At 36.1% G+C, this 27,947-nt stretch overlaps 3 protein-coding genes across 4 annotated transcripts; 1 reads left to right on the top strand and 2 right to left on the bottom strand.

Moving 5' to 3' along the window:
• The first annotated feature begins 314 nt into the window (after positions 1 to 314).
• On the top strand, positions 315 to 11,677 carry LOC127790559 (protein ACTIVITY OF BC1 COMPLEX KINASE 1, chloroplastic). 2 transcript variants are annotated; one of them, XM_052320134.1, is made up of 15 exons: positions 315 to 469; positions 627 to 922; positions 1,016 to 1,222; positions 1,763 to 1,852; positions 1,959 to 2,105; positions 3,910 to 4,074; positions 4,331 to 4,471; positions 4,553 to 4,732; positions 6,397 to 6,592; positions 7,790 to 7,917; positions 9,470 to 9,541; positions 10,755 to 10,867; positions 10,982 to 11,129; positions 11,225 to 11,294; positions 11,413 to 11,677. In XM_052320134.1, exons 2-15 carry the CDS (start codon positions 629 to 631, stop codon positions 11,475 to 11,477), a joined length of 2,016 nt encoding a protein of 671 aa, XP_052176094.1. In that variant the 5' UTR covers positions 315 to 469; positions 627 to 628; the 3' UTR covers positions 11,478 to 11,677. The 2 variants fall into 2 exon arrangements, with proteins under 2 accessions (XP_052176094.1, XP_052176084.1); XM_052320124.1 differs by lacking the exon at positions 315 to 469 and having other exon boundaries at positions 476 to 922.
• Positions 11,678 to 12,721: 1,044 nt separating this feature from the next.
• LOC127811490 (exocyst complex component EXO70A1) lies at positions 12,722 to 21,681 on the bottom strand. The gene is made up of 2 exons (XM_052351405.1): positions 18,883 to 21,681; positions 12,722 to 13,566 (listed from the first exon to the last, which is right to left on the bottom strand). Exon 1 carries the CDS (start codon positions 21,214 to 21,216, stop codon positions 19,186 to 19,188), a length of 2,031 nt encoding a protein of 676 aa, XP_052207365.1. The 5' UTR covers positions 21,217 to 21,681; the 3' UTR covers positions 12,722 to 13,566; positions 18,883 to 19,185.
• A 215-nt stretch (positions 21,682 to 21,896) lies between these two features.
• LOC127811495 (trifunctional UDP-glucose 4,6-dehydratase/UDP-4-keto-6-deoxy-D-glucose 3,5-epimerase/UDP-4-keto-L-rhamnose-reductase RHM2-like) lies at positions 21,897 to 25,140 on the bottom strand. The gene is made up of 2 exons (XM_052351417.1): positions 23,629 to 25,140; positions 21,897 to 22,614 (listed from the first exon to the last, which is right to left on the bottom strand). The coding sequence occupies exons 1-2, from the start codon at positions 25,138 to 25,140 to the stop codon at positions 22,171 to 22,173; spliced, it is 1,956 nt and encodes a 651-aa protein (XP_052207377.1). The 3' UTR covers positions 21,897 to 22,170.
• Positions 25,141 to 27,947: the final 2,807 nt, after the last annotated feature.

The following is a 27,947-nucleotide window of genomic DNA, read 5'->3' as shown; positions in this document are numbered from 1 at the left end:
TGGGTGTGAGTCTGAAATAAAAGGGATGAGAGATTTGAGGAGAAAATATGTTTACTTGAGATATGAGCTACTGTATCAAGAAGAAATTATCGTCTTTCACCGACGAAAGATGACATGTCAGGTGGTGGTTGAGTATTGAAGATAAGAGTAAAATTAAATTTTTGTTTAAAGATATTTTAGATATATTAAAAAATAATTATGAAGAGTAAAAAGCTTGGTATGAATAGAATTTCCCGTAAGTATTATTGACCTCGCGAGTGCCAGCTGCTATTTAGCAGTTATTATTATTATTACATCTAACCGAAAAGATTTGTTCCAAGCCAAACAAACCGAACCGTTACACTTGCGGTGGGGTTTGTTCGTCGAATCCCAGCCAGTCAGTCAGTCGAATGCCGGCTGGCTCATCGTGGATGCTAGGAGAAAGAAAGAGAGAGACTCACAGAGAGCCAGTCCAACTTTCAAACGAAAGGTTACCTCCACGCTTCTCTCTTCTCGTGTATTTATTTTAGTGACCGCCAGCCTGAGCCTATCCGCCCATTCCTTGCCCTGCTTCTTCTACTTGCTCTCTCTCTCTCTCTCTGATCGTCTCCCCAAATTGGCTAGGGTTTCATTTTCTCATTTTGCAGCTATGGAATTGATTGTGTGCACGGCGCGTACATGCTCGTCTCCACCGCTATCGTCATCCAATTTCGATCCCTTCAATACACGCACTGCCGGTGGCCGCGCCGTGCCACTGATTACAACCAAGAAGAAGCTGCGAGTTGTTGCCAAGGCAACTACCGACAGCCGGACATTAGTACCACTACCGCGGCCGTCTTCTACTGCTGCCTCCACTGCCAGTACTCCGTCTAATAGTGCTCTAGAGCAGCTCGATATTGAGCGCGGTGTTTGTGTTCCATTCCGCAAGTACACCCCGGACCTGGTAGTATTCACGTGATCGTCTTTCTCTGAATAATTGTAATGAAGTTTCGATTGTTTCTCTGCCATGTTTGATTTCTTTTTGCGTATTTATTAGGTGAGGAATAAGGTTTTGGAATCTAGAGGGGCTATTCTGTCCCTTATCGGCCGTGGAGTTGAGATTGTTTGGAATTTGGGATTCTATTGGTCTTCCTTAATGTACGATTGTTTGGTGGGTCGTGATAAAGAGGTTGTTCCTTATCGTGCTCGCCAGCTCAGAAATCTCCTCTGCGATTTAGGCCCTTCCTTCATCAAAGCTGGCCAGGTTCTTCTTCGTTACCTGCCTTCGCATTTTTTTTCTTCAAAGTTTTTAATGGCCATCACATTCTTTATTTCTTTCTTATTTATTTTTTTCCCTACTTACTAAGCACAGCCCCTTGGTGTTTCAATGTCTAAACCAGACTAGAAAGTGTTATTGTAACAGCCATCAATTTGTCTCGCTTCATTTTGTTGCCCTAAATTCTAGAAGATGTTTTGGCAGGAAGGTTGTAGGTCCAAACTTAAGAACTTTAAACCCATTTTTCCCATATAAAAATAAATAGAAAAAACCTAAAATTGGCACCGTGCTTTTTTTTCCTTTCTGATATATTTGCATATGTATTCAATCTTATTAACTTAATATGTACATATTTCATCTCATTGCTAATGCAGACAACTTGGCGGCTTAAAATTTTTAACATCTGATTTTCAGATTTCTTGTTCATGCTTATGTATTCCTTAAAAACAAGTTGCAAAATTATGTCTTTTAAATGCTTGACTCGATCTTGATTGAACTTTCTACCTTTTTGTTTTTTATACTAAACAGGTTCTTGCAAACAGACCGGATATTATTAGAGAAGATTATATGAATGAACTCTGCATTCTTCAAGATGATGTTCCTTCTTTCCCCAATCAGGTGCCTAGCAAATATGTCTCACACCTATGATTAATGACCTGTTTTGCATACTATACTGGAGTAGGACTCCTTCTATTTAAGCAGTGAGTGATTTACATTGATTTAGGTTGCCTTCAACATTATGGAAGAGGAACTGGGCCAACCCCTTGAAGCTTTGTTTAGCAAAATTTCCTCAGAAACTATAGCAGCTGCAAGTCTGGGTCAAGTTTACCGAGCTACTCTTCGGGCCTCAGGGGAGGACGTTGCTATTAAGGTTGTAAAAGGTTCATCTGGTAAAGTTCTTTTTATTTTATGATTTAATATGGTAGTTTTCACATCTTACAAAGTTCACCCTTGTTCAATCTGTTGGATGACGGTTTAACATGTCAGTAATGACTAGACTAGTTAATCTCCCTCAAGGACTTTCAGAATAAGTTTTGACATTGGCAAATACATGTCAAAAGATAATGATCATGAACATGTTATTGTGGAGCAGTTTCTAAAAATTTCTCATAAATTCTTCTAAAAAAAGACACTGTTATGGGAGGAAGACCTCAAAGTTCTCTTCTGTTTTATATTTTAAGAATTTGAATACACAAGAAGCTGAAAAGAACACTAAAAGTAATTTATTTTTGAAGCGTTCATGGTTGACTTTGTATACCATTAAAAGATAAAGAAAACCAAATGGGAATGAGTTTATGGAGATGTATTTAGTACATAGTGGATAAATGGAGATCTGGCAATACTTGATGGACATCAGATGTTGATTTTCTCTAATGCTTTACACTGCATTTCCAATAATGTCATTGTGGATTCTCAATTTAAAATAAAAACTTGTCTAAACCATTGGTACTTTTTGGATACTCTTGGACATGTGTCAAAACACTTTTAGTATTTGATATGCTTCTGAAATTGTACTAGAATATTCTTTAAATTGATATATTAGCAAGGTAGCTTGTGCATTCTTCATTGTGCTGTCTGGTTTATCCAACAAAAATTTCCTCCTGTGGATTTAATAGTATAAAACTCAAGAAAATGTTGATAAATTCATCAAATTAATTTATTACTAAACATTCTTTAGCTATTTTGGAACATTTTTAGTATGTAAATGTTCAAATTTTTAGATGCTGATATTTGTCCAGGCGGAGTCATTTGATTCCAACGCTCAAGAACATGAAAACATGACTAAATTTTATATTTCTTAACCACAACTTATCTAAGATTAAATATAATTTGCAGACTAGTGATCAGCTTTTTATGCATAGAATGCAAGTTTAAAATATTTTTCATGTAAGGGTATAGATCCTTATCACTGAACAGATTTGAGTGGGATGTTGCATGGGTCTTGTTTTTTTAACATTTATGACGTCTATTAAATGTTAAGTTGCACGGATCTAATATTTGGAAACATTTTTCAATGATAATAATATCACCCTTTAATATCATGTCTGTCCTTTTAATTCCTGTCACAGATTCACACTTGAAATCAGTGACATATATGCCCTTCACTTTCCTGTGCCATCTATCTTACTTGAAGTAATATGCAATGGATGTCAATAGTTTAATATTTTAGGATTTTAATTATTTATGAAGTTATAACTTTAGGAGTTGTCTTATATTCTTGGTTTGTTTTTATTCTAAAGAACTTCAAATCCCTAATTATTTCTTACTTTATGTACATAGGCCTAATCAGATAGGGCATTTAGCTTGCCATTTATCTAGCGAAAAAAAAAAAAAAGAGCTTGCCAATTGACTCACTTAAACACGGTTTAGTTTACTCATTTAATTATTTTCTGTACACTTCCTGCCACTATTTTCAGAGGATCTAATTATTTTCTGTAAACTTACTGCCTCTGTTTGCTGTAAATAATCTAATTAATTTTTCTTCACTGTTTTTTTTTTCCTTCAAGTGTGTGTGCATGAACATGATACGTGGTGTTTATGTTCTTTATTAAAATATATTATTATCATTTTTGCTTCTGCATGTTGGCTCTTGTTAAAAAATAAAAAAATGAAGAATCTAAAAAGAAAAATGATTGAACATATGTTAATTGGAGATTCAACTTATACTGTTACAGGTTCAAAGGCCTCAGATTGAGCCTATTATTTATCGGGATCTTTTTCTCTTCCGCAATCTCGCTTCATTCTTGAATGGCATCAGTCTACAGAAACTGGGCTGTAATGCAGAGCTTATAGTTGATGAATTTGGGGAGAAACTCTTGGAGGAGCTAGACTATACCTTGGTATATCCTGATCTCGCTTTTGTTTGTCAGAATACACACACAAACACACACACACACACACATCTGTATATACATGCCTATGCATTTAAGTTACACCCAAACCTGAAATTTGGATCACAAATGCTTACCTTCTTTCAGATTTATGGTTTTCAGTAGATTTGTATTATTAAGTATTTTTGTCATTAGGATTTTACAATTATTAACTTCTCACTTCTGGTTAATTTCATTTCTCTCCTTCTCTTTTTTTTTTTAATAGGAAGCTCGTAATATTGAAGATTTTCTTGAGAACTTCAAAGATGATCCTACAGTTAAAATTCCTAGGGTTTACAAGCAGCTTTCTGGTTCACGTGTGTTGGTAATGGAATGGATTGATGGCATACGGTGTACTAACCCACAGGTTGGCTTATTAGAGTGCACATGCAATATTCTATGAAGTTTTGCCTTAATATATTAATTTAAGTGCCTCTATCTTACTCAGGCTGTTAAAGAGGCAGGCATTGATGTCAATGGATTTTTGACTGTTGGTGTGAGTGCTGCGCTGCGGCAGTTGCTGGAATTTGGATTATTTCACGGAGATCCGCACCCTGGAAATATATTTGCTCTGCGTGATGGTCGCATTGCTTATGTAGACTTCGGGAATGTTGCTGTACTAAGTCAGGTAATGTAAGTACTATGAAGATATTAATAACAATATTATTCCTACTTTACCTTTCCATAAAAAAAGAAAAAGAAAAAAGTTTATTGCCATGTAGTCATATGACTTGGTTTTTTTAATGTAAGATATCATTTTCACAGAGTTTTGACATGCTAGATCATACCCTTCTTTTGTGATTGTTCTATTTTTCTTATTGTCTGTTTTGCTCTAGTTCACACAGGATAAACAATTTATGCCTAGTAAAAGAGCATTCTTAGTGTACGAGGCTCCTGGCTTTGCAAGGGTTGAGGGAAGGTCACTTTTGTACACAGCCTTGCCCTTGCTTTGCAAAGAGGTTGTTTTCACAACTCAAACATGTGACCTTCTAGTCACAAAGAAACAACCTGTTGCTTAACATCATCTCAACCAGCTATATCAATATGTTGACCCTCCTGTCACTTCATCTTTAATTGGGATCAGTTTAATGCAGTGGAAAATAGCATGTGAATGATATGTGTATATGGTCTTGTTGGCTTGTTAGAGGAGCACATGTATTGGCCACACAATGTGATTACATGGAACCACCATGCCAGAGAGACTTGTGATGTTATCTCCATATCACTATTAGGTCCATTTGAGTTAGTTTGTTAAGGTAACATAAGGACAACTTAGATACTCAATACTCACATATTTATGTCTAGGTCTACATGACTAAGCCTAACTGTAACATCCCGCATCGATCGATAGGAAGGATCGGATCAACTTATCTTGATGGGCCTACGTGAACTTCCTAGGAGTCACCCATCCTTGAGCTACCCTAACTCAAGCACGCTTAAACCGGGAGTTCTTTATCCACATTCAACCCAAAAGATATCTAATTGGTGTTGTTTCCTTCCTTACTATCCTCGATATATATATTAGCTTCTCTAGAGTCCCTTCTTGGACCTGACATTGGGCTCTCGGGGTATTACATTCTCCCCCCCTTGAGCATATGACGTTCTCTTCATGTGACCTTACAACTAGTTTTATATCTTCTCCCATTTGGGAGCTGCTCCTTGTTTAGGCCCTCGCGCCCCGGCGTCACTCTCCGCTTTCATTAGACTGCCTAGTTCAAGGGTTGGCTCTGATACCACCTGTAACATTCCACATTGAGCAGTGGGAAAGATCAGATTAACTTACCCTGATGGGCCTACGCGAAGTTCCCAAGAGTCACCCATCATTGAGTTACCCTAGTTTAAGCGCGCTTAACTTGGAAGTTTTTTATCCATATTCAGCCCAAAAGGTATCCAACTGATATTGTTTCCTTTCTTACTATTCTCGATATATATACTACCTTCTCTAGAATCCTTTCTTGGACCTGACTCTCGGGGGTATTACACTAACAATTAATTTAATTTGTCCTTCTGAATTTGTTACATCTATATATTATGAAGTTGGAATTAATTTGTTGACCAATGCCCATATCTCTTTTTATTGGTGTAGTATGTGGTAACTATATTTTTCCCAGTGAAGCCACCATAATGCTTATCCTTATGGATATGTCTTAGCTGATCTTGCCTTCTGGGAAATGCATAATTTTCCTGTCATATGTAATATTACTCTGTGGTTTGAGGCTTCTGCCTTCATTTCCAGCGTCTGAGACATGTCTAAGGGAAATATTTGCATTGGATATTTCTTACTATGTGCAGCAAAACAAGCAGATTTTGATTGATGCTGTTGTTCATGCTGTAAATGAGGACTATGTAGAGATGGCAAATGATTTCACCAGGCTTGGCTTCCTGGCTAGTGGCACTGATGTCTCGCCCATTATACCTGCTTTGGAAGCGATCTGGCAGAACTCTGCTGGTAAAGGACTCTCAGATTTTAATTTCAGAAGTGTTACAGGTAAACTTATGTCCTTATTTTTTGCCACTAGAAGTTCAAGTTTCTATTCTCGCTCATTGAAACTATTTGTATGCACTTATCTTTGCTCCTAGATGTTCTCTAGCTTGCATGATGAAAGAAATTGGTGTCTATTGTCAGTCATCACGTTGGTTTGTGGCTTCCTGTCCACGTGTTAATTTTACTTGCATATATGCTACCTGTGTGCTTGCATTATAAACAAACATATACAGCCTTTATCCCACTATGTGGGGTCTACTACATGAATTCTAGACTTCCATGTATTTCTATCTTTTGTCATATCTTCATTTAGGCTCATACACTTGATATCAAACTTTAATGTCTCTCTCAAAGTCTTTCGCGTGCTTGCATTATGCTTCATAAAAATAATTTTCAGTGGAATTCAATGGGCACCTTCTACTTTTTCTCTCCACTTTATTCTTCCTCGCATTTCAGTACAACCCTATACCTATAGTTATTCCTTAAATCATTTTTCTTAAATTTCTTTGTTATTCTAAAGTGTGTCCAATGACATCTACATTTTTGTCTTATTTCTTTAGCTTTTTTCATAGGATTCTTCCTTTACCATCTATTTTGTCCTTTGAATTCCTTGTGTACCTTTCCTTCTCAGGTTGTGTTGTTGCTTCCCTGCTCTTCTTCCTTCAGCCTAGCCCATAATTCTGCTGAATGGGGGTTTTGCATTTGAGTTTCTGTTTTCTTGTTTTAGGGTTTGATATAGGGCATAGCAGTCATGTGCCTTGCACCTTCCCATGTGATTGGGCAAGTGTGGCATCTCGTCTCAGTGCTGAAGAGGCACACAGAGCTGCCCCTCACCCCTAGGTGTGCATGTGACAACTGGTTGCCCTAACTGATAGCAAAGTTATGAAAACATACATCAAAGAGAATGTTCTCTACCATTTGTGTTGTATGGGATATAGACTCCAGATAAATGTCTTCCCTGGAGGTTCCACATGAGGTGAGAAACAATCCTTAGGGGTCAATATTCCAGTTTTTATTATTATTGTTATTTTTTTTCACTAGCTTTATTCATGTATTGTAGGACCATGTAATGAATCGTGATGAACTTTATTTGTGCACTCCTTGATATTAGAATTCCCTATTTTTTGTCCCCGAAACCCCCTCTTTGTGTGTATCCTTTGCTGGTCTCTGTTTAAAGAGTACTCAATATGTCTGCTGCAGGGAAATTTAATCAACTTGTTTACCAGTATCCCATTCGAATCCCAGAGAGATTTTCTCTTGTTATACGTTCTTTGTTGACCCAAGAGGGCATCTGTTTTACGCTGCAGCCAGATTTCAAATTTCTTGAGGTGAAGACCATTTCTTTATCTTAAATTTCTCCTGTTAAGTTTCTTTGATTCTGTTAAGAGGTATAAAAATTAAGCTATCCATTTTAATTTTCTTTTGAGGGCCATAGAATGAAATTAGAATTCATCTAACTGATATCACCTGGTGGGATTATGACTTGTGATTGATGTTCTTGCTGGCCATATAATGAAATTACACATCATGTAGTTTGGAGAGGGATTTCTCTGGTGTGCGCTCCATTGGATTTGAAGGGGGAATTGAATCCTCTCTTTCTGATATTACAAATAGAATGGGGGAGTTCATATAATTATGCTGGAATTAATCTCTCTCTCTCTCTCTCTCTCCAACCTTTTTTAACGCTTGTTTGGTAGGAGTTCTAAAACATGGTATTACCTTCTAACTTGTAATACCATGTTGATATCTCATTCAATATGGGATAAAGCAAACCAAGTTTTTAAAATAATCCCACCGAAATGGGATTATATAAAACTTGGGTTTTGTTTTTTTTTTTTTTGTTTTTTTTTGGGGGGGGTGGGGGGTGGGGGAGGGATTAAACAGTTGGATTGTATGGACATTCTTGTCCCTGACTATATAAACAAATCTAACCATTCTCTCTTCTCAAATTTATTATTTTATTTTTAAAATTTTGATATATTGTTTAGATTTATATTTGTAATTAAAATATATTTTATGTTATCTAAAAATATTTTTATTCACAGAAAAAAATATATTTTTTATAATTATAATTTATTTGGATCAAGGGGCAAATTAGTCTTTTGACTATTAATTTACAGTAATGCCGCCTTCTCAATTTGACATATGATATGGGATTGGTATAATTCTAGGTTATACCTTTTTTACCAAATGTGGGACAACATTATTTAATTGCATCGCTATTTTAACCTATCATTAATTTCATCCCATCACTATTTAATTCGATACCAAACAGGCCTTTAGTTAAATAAATTAAACAGGGTCTGTTTATGGAATCAATGTTTCCAATTGTATGTACAAATTACAAAACAATGTGCGAGCCATAATACTGTTTGGTTTGAAAATTCTAGTTGCTTGATAAACTGTTAAGTCCAAAAACATACGAGTTCTAAACCCTCGAGAATATTATATGTAGACAATATAGGAGCCTTTTTTGCTTTGGCTTGCCTGGGGAAGATTTTCAGCAACTCAAATTTTCTATTTAGTCCATCCTGGTTGCCAGACACCTGATTCTGTTCATCTCATAAGGGCTGAATTTTCTATTGAAATGTATTATATAATGCTTGTGCTCTCTATTTATTTGCATAATAGTATTAGAGAACAAAAATAACATAGTTCAAGATCATCTTAGCTCAGGCTTATAATATGTTTGTACTGACATTCTTAGACTGACATTTAAGCTGGAAAACATGCACTAGACCTGCTAAATTAATGTATCAAGCCAAAGAACCCTTCTCTTTGAAAGCAGTGTTTGTTAATCTGGCATTGTGCACTTTTTCCTAATATCTAGTTGTAAACAAAATACCCTTTCTTTTTTACTGAAAACTAGCATTGTACTAGGTTGCCTATCCATATGTGGCAAAGCGGCTTCTGACAGATCCTAACCCGGCTCTACGTGAACGGCTCATACAGGTCAGTCTGGAGACAATCTCAGAGATGTCTCGATCTACTTGTGGCCCAGAACATATATTTTCTATTTTTGACAGGGTCATGGCACCTCTATTCTATATTGCCAGAATTATGTATCAAGTTATTGCCATTCTTTTCAGTTCTTTGTTAATCTAATATTGTTCTTAATCGATTGATTGTATTCTACCATATTGAACTGATAGAGAAGTAAATATTTTCAGAGATGTTATTTCTTTCCTAGTTAATCATTGATTATATTTCCATTATTGGGCAGGATTGTGATTTTGATAATTGATTTGAGTTCTTTGTTCTTGTTCTTCATGGGTTCTGCATCATGGAACCTGTGGGGCAGTTGTATTTTTGACTTCTTGATGCAGAACTACACAAAAGAATACCAAAAACTCAATCAATAAACTCAAAATAAATCCTCAAGATCATCAATATTAATAATCAAAAAATACCTTCAATTACAACCTAAACACCATATATAGGCAAAATTAAGATTCCAATAAGCATCATCCCTAACTAGGACTGTAATGGAACCTAATGACTAAAGGCTAAACAAGAGAAAATAGAAAACAAAGAAAAGAGGAAATAAACAAAAGAATAATAATAATTTCTATTTTTACTTTTTTGTCCTACATCAGTCAGTCTCCCACAGAAAAATTCAGTATCCTAACCACCATGTCCACTAATACCATGATACATTGTTCTAACCTCTATTTATTTGTACCCATCACATTCGTGGCTACTAATGCTATATATATATGTAGGGCAATGGTTAAGCCTTGATAAATGTTCCTTGTTTTTAGACAATGTGCATTATTTTCAATTGCAGAACAATTTTGTTTGTTTATGATAAATGCATCATGCTTTGCAACATTTTATCAACCAATAAAATTGTTTTATGACTGAAAATAATACACCTTATCTAAAAATAAGGTGTACTTATCAAAACTTAGCCATTACCAATGTATGTATGGTAAGATTGGTTCCTTTGCTACATGAGGAATAGATTGGTAACTTTGTTGCACGAGGCCTTTTAGAAGTGGGCAGATGTCATATGTTGATACTTCACTTTCTTCAACTCATCTCTAGACAAGGATTGGAATTTACATCTTCAGTCTCATCTATGGATATTCTTTGCTATAAAACCTTTTTGCTGGGATAGATGTTTTCGACTTACAATGCTGTAATGATCTGGTTCATGGATTAGGTGTTGTTTAAAGATGGTGTTTTCCAGTGGAAACGGCTTGAGAATCTCATTGTTCTCGCAAAGGAAAACGTGGCCAAGATGAGCAGCAACCCTGCATTGCAAGTGAACAACACGTCTGTATCCCAATGAAATTATTGCTATTTTAGTCCTTTTCTGCTTGAGAATCTACGAGTCTATGTTTTGTCAACTTTGTTAATGAGCAATTACATCTGCTTCTGTTTTACCAGGCGCAGGTCAAGTGACTTGCAGGTTGATAGGAAATTGGACTTGACGGACACCATCAAGGATGGAGCTCGTATGTTCCTTCTTGATGAAGGAATTAGAAGGCAGCTTCTTCTTGCGTTGACAGAAGACTCCAAGCTTCACATTCAAGAGGTAAACTAATATGTTTGATCACTTTTGGTTGTTTTCAGTTACATTCCGTCATTATTTGATTACTCACATGTGATGAAACAATGTGTTGTACATAGCTTGTTGATGTATATAGACTGGTAGAAGATCAAATAGATATCCCCTTGGTGGCTATGGAGGTAGCACGAGGTAAAATTTCATTAGATATACATATGAACACAGTCACTTAATTACTTGAGATAATGTCGTCTTTGATGGCTCTGCATGCTTTCTGATTTTTATGGGGAACTTATATATGTTCTTGCAGACTTGCCATCTGTTGCGCGGGACGTCATGCTTTCATGGAGTAACTCCATTTTATCCGATAGATAGTGTAAGTTCATGGGGTATGCGCGCGAATAGCACTTCTCTAGCATTTTTGGATGTACTAAAGCTCCATCGTTGTTGAGGCTGCCAACTTTTCTTCCAATTGGTACAGAGCTTTGCTATATACTGTAAATATAGTGGTGTAATCCCAGGCATATAGTGACATTATATAAAAATGAAAGAAAAAGATCAGTTCTTTCCCTGTACTCGAAAAGCTCTTTTCTTTTTGGGTTCCAAAAAAAATCAGATAAAATTGAAAATGAAGTTAAAAGGCCATTCATCATCTTCATGAGAATATTTGTGCCAGTAACCCTCTACAAACGAAACAGGTATTTATCTATGATCGTATTTTTATAATAATTATATCTTTATGTCATGTCTATGAAAATTTTCAAGTTCTCTCTCCAAATAATATTTTTTGTCATACCAGCATCTTTAATAAGTCGGGTATTTTATTAAAAAAAAAATTGAAATTTGTTTTAATAAACTAAAAGTTCAATATTTTTGAATAATTTACTCATTTTATTCTATCTTGCCATTCATGTTTTTTTTTTTTTTAATTTTTTTGGGATAGCTTGCGTTTCATGCCTTACAAAAACATTAATCTATCAATTTTTCCTGCCCAATAAGTACTTGATAAATTTTTCTATAGGAGTGTACGTAAGTTGGGAACAAAATCCAAGGTGACAGGAATAGTAGAGGCTAGTTAAGAAAATTGCATAAAACAGATAGCTAGGCCCACCTGTTTATTTTGATAATTTTTGAATGTTTCTTCAAATAAATAAATTTATAACCTCTCGAATTACTTTATTAGAGTTTGAGAATGCTTATTCAATTTGTTTTAAAAATACGTTGCCTGCTACCGACTCAAATCACACTCCTCTTTTGCTGTTAACAATTACCATTTTCTGAGGCATGCGGGCTACATTACATATAGAAAACGAACAAACTATTGGGAGATTGTATGTAGGGACAGCTTGCATCTCATTGACTTAAAAAGGTTTTTATAGCAAAGAATCAAAACTTAAAAGTGCAAGCAAATGAATTTGGGCTATTGTGACACAAAAAAGGAGCTTTGCGTTCACGTTGAAGAGATTAAAAGATGGAACGAACCAACCACCCACCCACCCACCCGATCATAACAAGCAGACAGAATGATTTGCCAAAATAACCCCCCCAAAGAAAAGGAAAAGGCAAATGTCCAAAACTAAAAATCAACGTTTTCTATTCTCACAAATTCACGATTACATGCTGAAGATGTTCCAGGAACTGATGGTCGTATTGATGCATAAAATTTGAAACCAGACGGGGTCATTGCTTATGTAATTTATGAAGCCCTACTAGTTCTCTGCGGTTCCAGACTATGCCTACTTACACTTCAAGCGGAAACATTATGACCCTTGTTTCAAGCAGTAACTTTTTTCACCGGTTCACGAGAAAGGTAATGACTCTGTTCAGTTGTTTTCAGTTCTGGCACACCAGCTAACACTTACCAAGCAAGAAGTGGGAGGCCAAAGCCCTCTGCAGAGAAGCTTTTTGCTTGTTCCTCTAGCAGCAAGTGCTTCATTATGAACTGGCTAACAAACTAGTTTCTATCCGCTCTAAATTGGTTCTTCACCAAAATATGACCATATATAACAGATCCCTTAAACCAACCTAGCCAACCCTGATCATAAGGGTCAAGCCTATGACTTTCTGCTTACAAACAGATGATCCATCGAACAAGCTACTCGACAGCCATGCTTTTGAAAACACACCAGCATAATAAGGTCTTGGAAAACACACCAGGCAAACACACAAGGCAGTTCTCATTGCGGTTCCTAGGGAGCTTGCAACTGAAAGGCACGCACTTCTCCACAGAAATCACACACACATTAAAAGATCCTACCACAGTTAATGGGCGCTTATAGTTCATTCAGCATTGCCATTGTTATCAACATTACAGAAATATGCTTTGAATTATAAAACAAAGAAATCCATTCTTGCTCCAAGAACATGCAAGAGAAAGCACCAGCATTCTGTTTAAGATAAGCAAAGTTAACCTAAGGACAAAAACAGCATAATAGTTCCAGGATTGAGCAGTATTGATTGAAACCTGCAAATAGTAAAGAAGGAATTGAGAGCTGAACAGACAGCTTCAAACTTGTTATTGTCATTGAATAACAAATATAATCTTGTTTATATTTCAATTCATTGCCAACCTTGTGAAAGTTTGTGGATTTTGAATGTCCAGCTCCCTGACCTCATTGATGGATTGGCTTACAGTCATCATCATTACACTTCTATTTTCATTGAACTTACATTTCATATACTTGGTTTTCAATCTATTTAACTTGAAGAGCCTTTAAATTTTAAGGTTTCCTTCCTATCCACATTTCAAGCCTACCATTCACTCATTCTTTTGATTAATTTACCAGGACAGTGTCATCTACAAATAACACACCAGGAGGCCTATGCTTGAATGTGTTTAGTGAGCTCATTCTTCAATAGAATAAAAGGAGATATGGACCCAACGCAAAAATTTAACACAATCTAATTGTAGAAGGAGGGTTGTGTTAGGTAGCCAATAGCCAACGTAAAACCTAATCGGATCCAAAACATGAACTTTAGACAAACTATGAAAAACCGTTAAGGCATGACCCTTCATAGCGACGCGCTACACTGCTTGCGTATAGTGTCAAGTGAGCTAGGGTTGCTGCATCGGCGCTCGGATATAGTGACAAATGAGCAAGGGTTCCCTTATTTGCTTGAACGGATGTGGGTAAAGAAGCTAGTACAAAATTAAAATCAAATTCAAAGTCAAAACCAAAATCAAAATCATAAATTAAGGATTGAGTCATGGAACATAAGAACATTAACAGACAAAGTTATGGAAGTGGTAGATGTGATAATTAGGAGAAAGATTAATGTTATGTGTCTTCAAGAGACGAGATGGGTAAAGAAAAAAATAAAAACTTTATTAGAAACTGAATATAAAATATGGTACACAGGAAATGATCGAACAAAAAATGGAATGAGAATTATTATGGATAAAAACTTTTATTATGGATAAAAGCTTAATAGATGAGATGGTGGATGTAAAGAGAATAGGAAATAGGATTATTATGGTGAAGGTTGGTCTATGAAGAATGACTATGAATATATTTAGTACATATGCACCACAAGCGGGGTTAGGTGAAAAGATAAAAGCAAAATTCTGGGAGAACCTAGAAGAACTCATACAAATGATACCAAAATAAGAGAAAGTGATTATAGAAGGTGACTTAAATGGTCACGTGGGTAGAGATGGAAACGGCTATAGAGAGGTACATGGAGGGTATGGATTTGGGAAAATTAATAATGAAGGTAAATCTATTCTAGATTTTGCTATGACACGTGGGCTCATCATAACCAATACTAAGTTCAAAAAACGAGAAGAACATTTAATCACATATAAAAATGTCGCATCAAGCACCCAAATAGATTACTTCCTCGTGAGACAAGAGGATCGGTTATGTTGTAAGGATTATAAGGTGATACCGAGGGAGTGTTTGACTGCTCAACATAGACTTTTGATACTTGACGTCCAAGTAAGAAATTAGAAAAGAAAAAATCACATAAAACAAAATCCAAAAATTAGGTGGTGGGATTTAAAAGAAGAGAAACAACTAATCTTCAAAGAAAAATTAAGAAGTAGAAAGGGAATGGAGAAGAATAGGCAAACCAAATGTGGAGGAAAATGACTATTGCCTTGAGAAGCATGGCAATGGTAGTCCTTAGAGAGACAAATAATAGAATCCCAAACCTTAAGGAGTTTTGGTGGTATAATGAAGAGATACAATTGAAAATTAAGAATAAAAAAACTTGCTATATGGCTTTATATCAGTGCAACAATGAAAAAAATCTAAAAAACTATAAAGAAGCGAAAAAGACAGCAAAAAGAGCTGTTAGTGAAGCAAGGTCAAAAGCATATGAGAATCTATATAAACGACTTGATACAAAAGATAGAGAAAGGGATATATATAAATTAGCTAAAGCAAGAGAAAGAAAAACAAGGGATCTAAACCAAATGAAATACATAAAAGATGAAAACCAAAATGTGTTTAGTGAATGAGGGAGCGATTAAGGAGAGATGGAAGGAGTATTTTACAAAATTATTCAATGATGGTGGGGACATAAGAGTTAGGTTGGGACATCTTAGTAACTCCAAAGCGAACGTGAGTTATACATTTTATCAATGCATAAGTTCAAATGAAATAAGACAAGAATTAAAAAAGATAAAAAATCATAAGGCGGTGGGACCGGATAATATACCAATAAAAACATGGAAATGCATGAGAGAAGAGGGCATCTCCTGGCTAACGAAATTATTTAACGCGATCCTTAAATCAAAAAAGATACTAGATGAGTAAAGGAAGAGTACTTTGGTTCCTATATACAAGAACAAAAAATATATTCAAAACTATGAAAATTACAGAGAAATTAAATTAATGAGCCATACCATGAAACTTTAGGAGAGAGTAATAGAATAGAGGCTTAGAAAAGAAACAAATGTCGCAGAAAATTAGTTTGGTTTCATGCCTGATAGGTCAATAATGAAAGCTATATACCTACTGAGGCACCTAATGGAAAGGTATCGAGATCATCAAAAGGACCTGCATATGGTGTTTATAGATCTATAAAAGGCCTATGATAGAGTCCCTAGAGAAGTATTATGGAGGGTTTTAGAGAATAAAGGAGTCCGAATAGCCTATATACAAGCTCTTAAGGACATGTATCACAGTGCAAAAACAAGGGTCAGAACATGCGGAGGGGATACTAAACCGTTTAAAATTACAATGGGATTGTATCAAGGTTCTACACTAAGTCCATATTTATTTGCTTTAGTAATGGATGAACTCACTAAACACATTCAGACAGAGGTGCCATGGTGTATGCTATTTGCAGATGATATAGTGTTGGTGGATAAAACAAAAGAGGGAGTGAACATTAAGCTTGAGTTGTGGAGAAATAATTTGGAATCTAAGGCATTTAAATTAAGTAGAAGGAAAACAGAATATATGGAGTGTAAATTTAGTAAGAATGCAAGAGTGGAGGATGTTATAATAAAATTGGAAGACCAAATCTTACAAAGAAAATACCATTTTCGATATTTGGGATCAGTGATTCAAAAATATGAAGAAATTCACGAGGATGTCACGCATAGAATTAAGGCAGGTTGGCTAAAATAAAGAAATGCATCGGGGGTGTTATGTGATGGTAAAATCCCATTAAAGCTAAAAGAAAAATTCTATAAGATAGCTATAAGACCAGTCTTATTGTATGGCTCAAAATATTGGGCAGTCAAATACCAGCATGAGCAAAAGATGAGCGTAGCGGAAATGAGGATGTTAAGATGGATGTGCGGCCATACAAGAAAAGATAAAATTAGAAATGAGGTTATTCGTAATAAGATAGGAATAGTGCCAATCGATAACAATATGAGAGAAACTAGACTAAGATGGTTTGGTTATGTGAGAAGGAGACCAAGAGACGCCCCTGTGGGGAAAGTTGATGAAATGGAATAATTAATTAAAAAAAGAGGTAAAGGCACACACAAGAAGACTTTGAAAGAGACATTAAAGTTTGATATGAAGTATATGGGCCTAAATGAAGATATGACAAAAGATAGAAATATATGGAAGTCTAGAATTCGTGTAGCCGACCCCACATAGTAGGATAAAGGCTAGATATGTTGTTATTGTTGTTGTATACATGACTTTATTAATATGTATATAAGCAACTTAATTTTGTTTTTTTCTGACACTCTCTATAAGACTTTTTTGATGACTATGTCATAATTTTTTTAAAATCTATAGCCACTATATCCAATTTTTTTTTTTTATCTTTAGACCTTTCTATCAAGCGCCCGAACAAGTACATAATTTCCATTGTTAAAATACCAAATATGAAACTAAATTAATTTTCAAACACCTTGATTTTATTTTTTTGCTGAGAACAAACACCATGACTTTTGTTCTTAACCTATGTTTAATCACCCTCTCCGAAAAAATTGTAGTGTGGTTCATTAGCTTGTTCTCTCTATAATTTCCACAACGTTAAACATCTCCTTTGTTCTTGTAATAGTTCTCTAGAGTACTCTTTCTCGATTTGACGAATATCCTCTTCAATTTAAATATCACATTGAATAGTTTCATTAATCATTAAATGTCGTCACTCCCAAGGAATTTCCATGCTTATCTCGCAATATTATCTAATCCAACCAATTTACTATCCTTCATCTTTTTTATGACTTGCTTTATTTCTTCCTGACAAATATATCCATAAAACATATAATTCTATTTTTTTCAAAATCATTAAGAAGTCCTAGTGTAATATTCGTTTTTCCACTTTCATTGGATAGTTCCAAGAAATACTCCTATCTCTCTTTGATCACTCATCATTTACCAATACCTTTTGGTCTTCATCTTTAATGCACATCACTTGTTTCATATCCCCTATTCTTCTCACTCTAGCTTTAGCCAATTTAGATATATCAATTTCTCCATTTTTATTTTTTTTTTGTTAATTCAGTTATACAAAATTTCATAAGGTTTTGACCTTACTTCACAGACAACCTTCTTTGATACCTTCCCAAAATATACATCTTCAAAATTTTCTTATTAGGACACATATTCTCTTAATTTTTTTTCTTGAATCTCCTTACTCCGCCAATGTATCTCCTTTCAGATTGGAGCTTTTCCTTTCAACTCTAGAACAGTTTTTCCCCCTTTTTTATGTTTGTTTGTAACTCTGTTTGTAACTCCACCTATGAAATAAGTAAAAGTCCTTAACATTTTTAATGTTATAGGAATTACTCTTTATCACAGTCCATCTCAAGCCCAAATGAACAAGGAGGTTTGCATAAAGTAAAAAAAAAAAAAAAAAAACAACATATCAAGCCTGAATCCAAGTGGGTCAAATACATTGTCGCATTAAAGTAAAAACAACAAAAAATAAATCTAGCACATTGGTGTAAACTATATGTAAGGAAACATTTTCTGCAACAAAAATAAATGTGGTGTCAATAGCTAAATCCCCAACAGAGAAATCCAAACCTAAAAGCGGATTCAACCGTCGAAGAAATTAATGATATCAAACAGGATGTCCCAACAAAAAAGGAATGAACTTTATTTCGTTATTGTTCCAGTAATATAAAATGGCTCTCATATATCTCAAATTTTTCAAAAGTTGTACCCACCTGATAGGAAAATAACATGCACCATTTATACTGCTTTCTAAGTTACAGAGCTCTAGATGCAATTCTACGGCAAAAAAAAAAATTTACACAATAGCTAGCACATTGCAGAGAATTTCTACTGCCACCTAAATAGCAACTGAAACAATAGTGAAAATTAACTAAGATGACTGGCTACAAGTTTCCTCTACGAACCTGAAACAGCGGTACTACAGATTCTCCTCATTGTACCTGATGTTTATGGGAAAACCAAGCTCTAACAAAATGTAGAGATGGTTTTCTTTCTCTCTCAAGGCAACCAACAGAATTCCATTTCATAGAGAAGCCTCAAGGAAATTTCCTGAATCCAATGGCTACAAAGTGACTGGTGGCCTGGTTTTTCCATATTTTGTTATGTACAAGACAACTGCCCAAATATCTAAAGAATGGGGGGAAGGACATTGATGCATGGATTATTTGAGGTTAACCATGACTAAATAATAATGAATGGTCAGTCAGTCATGTAACAGTTGAAGGAGAACCACCCTCATCTGTAATTCCATTGGTGAATTTTCCACTTGACTGTCTGATCCTGAAACTACCATGTTTTACCGGCTTCGGCTGAAAAAGAGAGCTGAGCATTTTTTCCAAAGACTGTGCCGTATACTTTGCATACTTACTGGAACTAGCATCTTGTTCAACCAGTGGTCCGTAGTTCTGCATGTAGCTCCGGTAGACAGGCACAATAGCCTGCACTATAAGCTGGCATGTCCTCTCCCTCATATCTTTTTCAACCACAACCCAACTGGATTGCTTCTGATACATGTTATCAAAAGCTTCATTGAAACCTTTCAGCCTTTTCTTAACCAGATCACGAGCAGTAGCACGCCCACCAGAGAACAAAATCAAGCCTTCCCTGCTTAAAAGAGCAGGAAGCTTCCCCCAGCTCTCTCTCACATAGATGGTAGAATAGTATTCCTTGTACTGTTCATGTTCTCTTAACCAAGAATCTCCCAACAGGGCACCAAGCTTGGTGCCTTTCAAATGCTTGTACAGATGCCAATGATTGTTCATCATGAAAAAATGCGACAACACACTGTCATCATAAGCCTTTGACCAAGTGTCTAGGTTTATCTCAATGGCTCTAATTATATTCAACACTTCATCAATAAGAAGTCTCTCTTGGAAAATTTCCTGCTTCCAACTCCGCTGAATGACCAGTGCTTGGGTCAACATTGGCTTGTAATCTTCACTGAGTAACCTATTACAGTAATCAGTAATAAAGCTCACCAGCCTTGGAACGCTGCCATCTGAAGGAGGCGGCACTTGTCTCTGCAATTCCACTTGGACTAAAAGTTCCCCGAAGATTTCACAAGCCCCTTCTATCACTCTCTTAATGAGATCCCTTGTCAGATTCTGAATTTCAGCACAGGGAGACCCCCCAAAAAGCCGGTTAAAATCCAACCTCAGTTTGTTCAAAGAAGCAAATATATCCAACAGTTTCAATAGCTTGATGGGATCCTTCTTACTCTCCGTAACAGTTTTCCCAAACTGAAGGAAAGCAAGAATACCTGCCTGGGCAGCAATTCTAGAAAAGCAACCCATTGACACTTCCAATCCCATCCTCTCGAAAACATCATTACAAAGTTTATACTCAGCTTCAAAAAGGTGCTTCACGGCGAACTCCAAATGCTTACCCCACTGAGCAATATAACCCTCTATGCTCTGCACATCATTGAATTCAGACACTGAGATCTCAAGGTAATCCAAATTGAGTGCCTGCAAGCTCGCCCTGACATTCGAACTGCGAACTTCAACATAAATAGATATGCACTTCTCAAGCCTATCATTAGCGCTTAATCTCCCAAGAATAGCCTGCAGCTTCTGGATAACAGGCACTGGCAAGGGAGATGGAGCAATACAGGCTTGCTCCCCAACTGTCGGCGATGAAGAAGGCATCGGCAAGGGAACACTGTTCTCCATCAACAGCCGCCTGAACTCATTCTCTAGCCTCTCCAAGGCAGCCCCAAGAAGGCCTCCATCCAGGTGACCCCTTTCCTCATTCTGCCATTCCCGAAGCACCTCGAGAGCCTTCTTCAAGTACACAATATACCGATCATCAGCAACCTTATTGTCCTCCAAATACTCCACTATGTCGTCTAACCACTGTATTGCCATCCCACAATTATCACCTAAAAACCTCAAGGCCTCTTGAAGGCGTTTAAGCACGGAGAGGTAACCGGGGAGATCCGACTGGGGATCCGACAGAGACTTCTCAAGTCCATGAATAGCGTCGAAAACCTTAAGAACGGCGGCTGCAGGGACCACGGCTCGATTGATATGGCCTCCGACAGCGACGAGTGCTTCCTTTTGGGCGCGGATTGGTCGAACTGCAGCTTCTAGAGAAGGTAATCTGCGGTTAATCTCCTCGAACATAGGCCCGGGTTGCTCAAGAGTCGCTACTAGGGTTTTGGATTTCTCTAGACTGGCGAGTAGTAACTTCCTCGCAGATTTCAAATTTTCTACGCCACCGTCAGTCATCGATCCCATTTGATCAACAAAACCCTAACAGCGGATCTTAAATTCTAAAGAAATTGACAATCGAGGCTGGAGATTAACGTCGGAAAAGCACGCGAGATAGCATATAGGAAGCGAAGTCCCTATTCATTCTTGGACATATCGAAGAAGCTCCATTCTTCGTCTCCAACAAACTCTCACCAAATTAAACCCACACACCGGATTCAAACCAAATCCAACCCAACTCCACTAGCAACAACCAAACAGCGAAGACCAATTTTGAAAAGCGAAAGGAGAGAGAGAGAGAGATCGAATCGAACTCGGGCGATTAGAAAGAGGGGGGCTTTGCATATACACTGAAAGAAAGAAGATCCAGAGGAAGACCCTAATGAATCTAAAACTGGACAGATATTAAAACAAAAATACAAATCACAACTGTGTATGTTTTCCTTTCCTTTGGCTTTCGCTGCCCAAAATAATGAGTGGTGCCAAAGTGCATGACACGACCTATATTATTGTTTAATCTCCATATATACTTTTTTTTTCCTTTTCTTTCTTTTCAGTGTCTGTCCCGATTCTCACTTTCTTACTACTAGAAAAGAAAAAACAAATAAAAAGAAGAATAGAAAAGAGAATTTCCCAACCCAAGAAATGGTAATCTTAATTACTTACCCTACCCATGTTTCCAGCTATGGGAATGGGAGGAGGGAGAATATCATCAACTTTCCAATGCTCTCTCTATAAGCTGAATGATTCCATAAAATAAAACACAAACAAAACTTACACAAAAAGTAAAACAGAATATCATCAACCTTTGTTACAAAAACAGTGTCACTGTAATAAGAAGCAAGAGTGCTAAATTTTAATTGTGGGGACTAATGCTTAAATCTCACTAGAATAATAATTGTATTGTCTACTTCAAATAATTGGAGCCCTTCAACTTCAATCACCACCTCTGTAATTGGAGCAATCGCACCGATCGAGGATTCAAGTTTTCTTGTTTGGTTCAAAGACGAACTTTTTGATTGAATCTTTAATTGACAACAAGCTGGGGAACTCCTCCTCTAGCTTTGAGGCGTCCATGCCACTGTTGCTCCTTTGTCCTGCTATTAGCTTTGATTGTTCTTCCAAATCAAAGTTGGCCCATTTGAACTCCGGGTCTATGTAATCCCTGTACATCTCCAGGATCTCGTTGTGGCTAATGACTCCAGGGTTGGTGAAGTTCCATATTCCTCTACAATTTCGCTTCGCCATTTCGATTGAGATTGGTAGGAGCTCATCCAGTACCGTCATGCTACTTGCTATGTTCACAGCTTTGCCATTACGAGTGATCTTCGCGATAAAATTTCTCAGGTTGTCAAGGTTTGATGATATCGGCATTCTGACTCTTAGATTACATACATTGTCGTATTCTTTTAACAACTCCTCCACCTGCAAGTTCAATCATTGTAACATCATCTCACAATGACCAGTGTTGATTATGAACGTAATAATTTAACCCACTCAATAATTACAAGTTCAAAACCTCAAAATTCTAAAGTAAGAGTTTGTTGACCAATGGAATGAAAAAGTAAAATATAAAAAATATTTTAAATAAAAATAATTTTTGTTATATTTATTAAATTTATTTAATCACTCGCTAAAAAGAAGTGATTTCTTATTTCAGATTTTGTTCAGATAAATCTATTTCTTCTTTAAATAAATTTATCTTGTACCTTACACATAAAAAAAAATGACTCATAGACTTTTCAATGTATTACAAAAAATTAACAAACAATCTAATAAAAAATTTAAAATATTTTTTTACCTTATCTTGGTCATTTCATATTTTGGCTCGAAAAGTATTCAAATATTATCTTAATACAATCTTATCTTACTCATTTTAAACGCTACCTAAATAAAAATTATCATATCAAATCTTTATTCTATTATATTGATATGAGCATATTCTTATTTTTTTTTAAAACATTTATAACTTATATAATAACTAAAAGAATATGCTTAGATTGACAAGAAGGAAGTGAAATGGAACAATCCCATTGTTTGAAAGAAATTTGAGGAGAACAGAAAAGCATATAAAAGAGAAAGCAATTCTCTTATGCTTTTAAATATTTGTCAACCCCCCCAAATCAGGGGTATCAGAGGGGAAAGAAATCTATTTCAATAATTTTTTATTTAATTTATTTTGCTCTTGTACTCTCTATTCATTAAAAACATAAGAATCATATTAAAAATTTAATATTATAACCCTTTCTTTCATTTTTATTTTCTCGGACTCTCAAACAAAGGGAAGGGGATTGGATTCGCTTCCCTTTATTTTCTTTTAAAAACCCTTCATTTCCCTCCCTCCAAAACTTCCAACCATGGTCTAAGTGTGGCATACCTGATCTTTTTTCTTTAACTAATTCTAAATGAAGAAAAGGAAATATAAGTAAAAATTGTTACCATGGCTTTGGTCTTGGAGTAGAAGGAGCCTGCAAAATTTGGTTTGTAGTCTACCTTGAAACCAGTGCCCAAGCCTTGTGGATGCTCTGCATCATGCTCAAATATGCACCCAGTTGCAAAATTTATCATTAGCATACCTCTATTTTTGCAAACATCAGCCAAGGTTAAAGCCCCCACCACATTAGCTCTAATGGTTTCCACCCTGTGTGTTCCACACCAGTCACCATTAGGCCTTCCTATAACCCCAGCCGCATTAAAAACATGGGTAGGTTTCACTCTTCTTATATCCTCAATCAGTGAACTCCTATCTTCTAATCTTCCCCTCCCATAGTCAAATGGTATGCCATCATCCTTGCACAGTTTTCCCAACAAGCCGCCTATCCAACCAGTTCTTCCATATATCAAAATTTTCATACCATTGCTTTCACCTCGCTTGGTGTACTGTAGGAAGTAGCCGTCATCGTTGGAAGGACCAATCATTGAAACTCGTGGATGTGGGTGAAGAGCAGCACTCACATCGCCCCACCAATCCGAGTTCTTAGTATACCATTCCATTGTCATCTTCAGTCCAGCCTCCCATGGAGTCCTTTCCTCCCACCCCAGCCTTTTGAGCTTTTGATCATCCAAGAAGTAGCGCTTGTCATTAAAGGGCCTGTCCTGCACAAACTCAATATACTCTTCAGAATTCAGCCCGAAAAGCCCGCATACGTCCTTGGCTACATCCAACACTCGCTTCTCCTTCTTGGTGCCAACATTGTACACATGCCCAATCACTCCTTTGTGGAGCACCACATCAAATGCCTCGGCAACATCCTCTGAATACAGATAGCTCCTCACATTCGAACCATCACCGTGAATCGGCAAACGCTCTCCCTTCATGGCCAGGAGAATGAACTTTGGAATAAGCTTTTCGGGAAACTGATTCGGGCCGTACACGTTATTACCCCGGGTGGTGATCGTGGGAAGGCCGTAAGACCGGCGGTAAGCCATGACCAGCATCTCAGCTCCAGCCTTGGTGGCAGAATAAGGATTGGTGGGAAGAAGCTGAGAAGCCTCAGGATTGCCGATGTCAGTCTCCAAATCAGTCTCCCCGTAAACTTCGTCTGTACTAACATGAATGAACCTCCGGATTTGTTTAGTTACTTTACAAGCTTCCAACAGAACGTGAGTGCCGTATATATTGTTATTGGTGAATTCAAATGAATTGCCAAAGGAATTATCTACATGAGTTTGGGCGGCGAAATGCATGATGGTGTCAATGTCCTCTGCAACCACTATGTAATTGACAAGATCATAGCTGCAGACATCGCCCTTAACAAATTTGAAGTTTGAGAATTGGTAAGAAGGGCTTAGATTCTTGAGGCTGGAGCAGTAATCTATCTTGTCGAGCGCCACAATCTTGTAATTGGGATAGTTCTTGATCAGCCGGTTGGTTACGTGGGACGCAATGAAGCCGGCAGCACCGGTTATGAGGATGTTCTTCGGTTCATACAGATCCCGTTGAGAAGACATCTTCCCCGTTCACGCGTTGATTTTTTGCTGCCACCAATATCAACGGAAGATCGGAATTAGTATCACAACAAAGGACCCAATGCTGGTCCGAGCTCTTGATTCCTATCAATTGTTCAACATGAGTTCTATTTTCCGCAGAAAAAAAAAATTAATCAAAACAAATGAATCATGACACGGAACAACGGTGACATCGACGCCATTCCGATCAACGACGATGATACGCTGTAAACCAAACAAAATAGATTTGCTTTTGCTTTTGCTTTTGCTATAGGAATTACAAACATGTGGCCGTGGATCTGAAAAATCTTACCTGAGAATTGCTCAAATCAGTTTCGCGCGCTAGAAAAAATTAAACTAAACAGCAAAACTGCCGATGCTCTCTGCCTTCGCAATCAATCAACGAAACGCATGAATGCAATCAATTGGTGTGTGTATACGATAGAGAAAAGGAGACAGAGAAAGGAGTTGCGGATTGTGGCAATTGATTGATAAGAGAAGAACAAGTTGAGATTGAAGGTACGAAAGAAAGACGAGAGGATCGTAGTCGGTTGGAGATTAAGCGGGGCTCTGACTCTGTTTCGGTTACTTGTTCTGTAACTATAACCCGATATATATGTAGTGCGAAGGAGCACTATATATATATTTGTGTGTGATTGGCGAACTGAGGGTCTTCTTCAGTTATCTCCAGCGTCATAAATTCATTAAACACGGGGTTACGGTGGGTGGGGCGCATCAATTTCCTTGTTTTTATCTAAATTAATTAACTAATTCTTATTATAACAAATAATATTAATATTGATAATAATCACAGTTTGGTCCATCATTTTAATTTATTTAACTGGAGGTTGGTCTTTTTTTCTTTTTTAAATCAAACTTCAAACATGAAGTTTAATAAATTAACTTTTATTATCCTTAATGGACTTTTGAATTTTAATTCTGTTTGGTGGGCAAGATGACAATTCTAAATTATCTCTACAATAGTAGAGACTAGACTATATTTTAATTTGAATATTAAATCACATGTAAAATATTGGCCAATGCCAATGCATGTGCTAGTTTGGTATATTTCGACAACCCTTCTTTGAAATTGCAATTTATAGTTGGTTATTGTATTAATATTATGAAAAATATTACTTTTTTATATATATATATTCTAAGTAAGTCTTTTGAAAATGAACACGATCACTATTTAGAACATAAAATGTCACCATATGTTTAAGTATAACAATAGAGTTAAAAATTAAAAAATATCTTTTAATCTTTGTTGAAATCTTATTCAATATATATTTAAACGTGGGGTATGAATAAATTGTCTTTTTTTATATGAATAATAAATTGCGGGATACTTTTGGTTGACACACTATCATGAGTGCTTCTGTTGTTCAGCTCCACGATATCAGTAGAAGATGTAAATCAGAGAATTTAGCAGTTAATTTAATATAACATATTTTATATAAAAAAACTAAGTCTACCCAATAATTCCTCCAAATTCAAAGCCTTGTTTCTCAAAACACTTTCCGTGGCCCACTGGCTGCTTCGGATCTTTTGCCTTGTTACGGACCCAATGTAGTTTATATTAAGTTTTTTAGATCCCTCCCTTGTATATAAGGTGAAAATGTGTTATAATCTAAATTATAGAGAGCTAAGATATTAAAATCAATTTGGATAGAATATAATAAACTATGGCTTAAAGATATCAAATGGGTCAAACTCCTGGCCTTCCACTGTTCACAGAGACAGGGTTGGGCTGAAAGGTTTTGGGCCCTTCAATCCACCCGCCTAAGGGCTGACCCATTAAGCCCACGGGTCTTAAAATTCAATATTAGTTCTTTAACAAAAATACTAGTATATAGAAAGCAATTATATATCACTTATAACTACAACATTTTACTTTTGGAGCTTGAATATTAAATTTACACGCTTCAGAGTATATATAAAAATTACCAATATATTTAAGTTCTTCAAGCTAGAAGTTTTATATGCTTAAGTTATAAATAAAAATTCCTTTTAATATTATTTTTTTCCCTACCAAGTTTCACAATCAAATTTACAAGGCATTTTAAATTTCGAAATACACAAAATTGAAATAATTAAAAGTTGAAAATAATTTTTAAAAATTACAAAATTATAGTTTTTAGCAAATAAAAGGATTGGCCTGCTGAGCCTGGCCCATCAAGGCTTGAGGCCCAACCTCTCTTATACGGGCCCAGGGCTCAACTTGATTCATTTATTAAATGGGTTGGGTTTGCCTGTCCATTTTTACAAATATCATATATAAAATTAAATAAAAATATGCTTATAATTTACAAGTTTGGTCTAAATACAAGCAATACTCTTAAAATATTAAAAATAACAATGATCTTATTTGACTTAATCTGATATCAATCCCCCCTGTCATGGCATAATAATTGCTAAAAGTTTTTAAATGCCTAAATTTCTCATATACTTCAATTTATTTTGTCTTTTGTTATTTTTTTTATTTTTCATGTTATTATTGATTAAGACTCTTTTTTAGAATGATCGTTTTTGCGCAACCCCCACCGTTTATGCCCTCAATTTAGGCAAAAAAGATAAATTATTGGTGTAAAACTTTATCTTACAATACGGGACGATGATTGAACTCACGACTCACTGGCGCGAACTCGGCATATCGTTTGCTCGATAATTCGATCTATGCCTTGAAAGCCAAAACTCTCTTCTTTATTTCTTAATAAAGGTGATAATGATGATAGTAAAGATCAAACATTTTCTTTCACTTTTTATTATTTTTTATTATATTTGATGAGATTGAATAAATTAGCTTTAAT

Source organism: Diospyros lotus, chromosome 1 (genome assembly GCF_014633365.1).
Source record: "Diospyros lotus cultivar Yz01 chromosome 1, ASM1463336v1, whole genome shotgun sequence".
Classification (NCBI taxonomy): Eukaryota; Viridiplantae; Streptophyta; class Magnoliopsida; order Ericales; family Ebenaceae; genus Diospyros; species Diospyros lotus.
This window is presented reverse-complemented; position numbering and strand designations above follow the sequence as displayed.

Excerpts from the sequence above, each read along its gene's own strand:
- LOC127790559 (XM_052320134.1), top strand. The coding sequence starts at position 629 with ATGGAATTGATTGTGTGCACGGCGCGTACATGCTCGTCTCCACCGCTA. Across the intron at positions 4,733-6,396 it reads ATGTTGCTGTACTAAGTCAG|CAAAACAAGCAGATTTTGAT; the intron begins GTAATGTAAGTA and ends TACTATGTGCAG. Across the intron at positions 6,593-7,789 it reads TAATTTCAGAAGTGTTACAG|GGAAATTTAATCAACTTGTT; the intron begins GTAAACTTATGT and ends TGTCTGCTGCAG.
- LOC127811490 (XM_052351405.1), bottom strand. The coding sequence starts at position 21,216 with ATGGGATCGATGACTGACGGTGGCGTAGAAAATTTGAAATCTGCGAGG.
- LOC127811495 (XM_052351417.1), bottom strand. The coding sequence starts at position 25,140 with ATGTCTTCTCAACGGGATCTGTATGAACCGAAGAACATCCTCATAACC. Across the intron at positions 22,615-23,628 it reads ACTCCAAGACCAAAGCCATG|GTGGAGGAGTTGTTAAAAGA; the intron begins GTAACAATTTTT and ends TTGAACTTGCAG.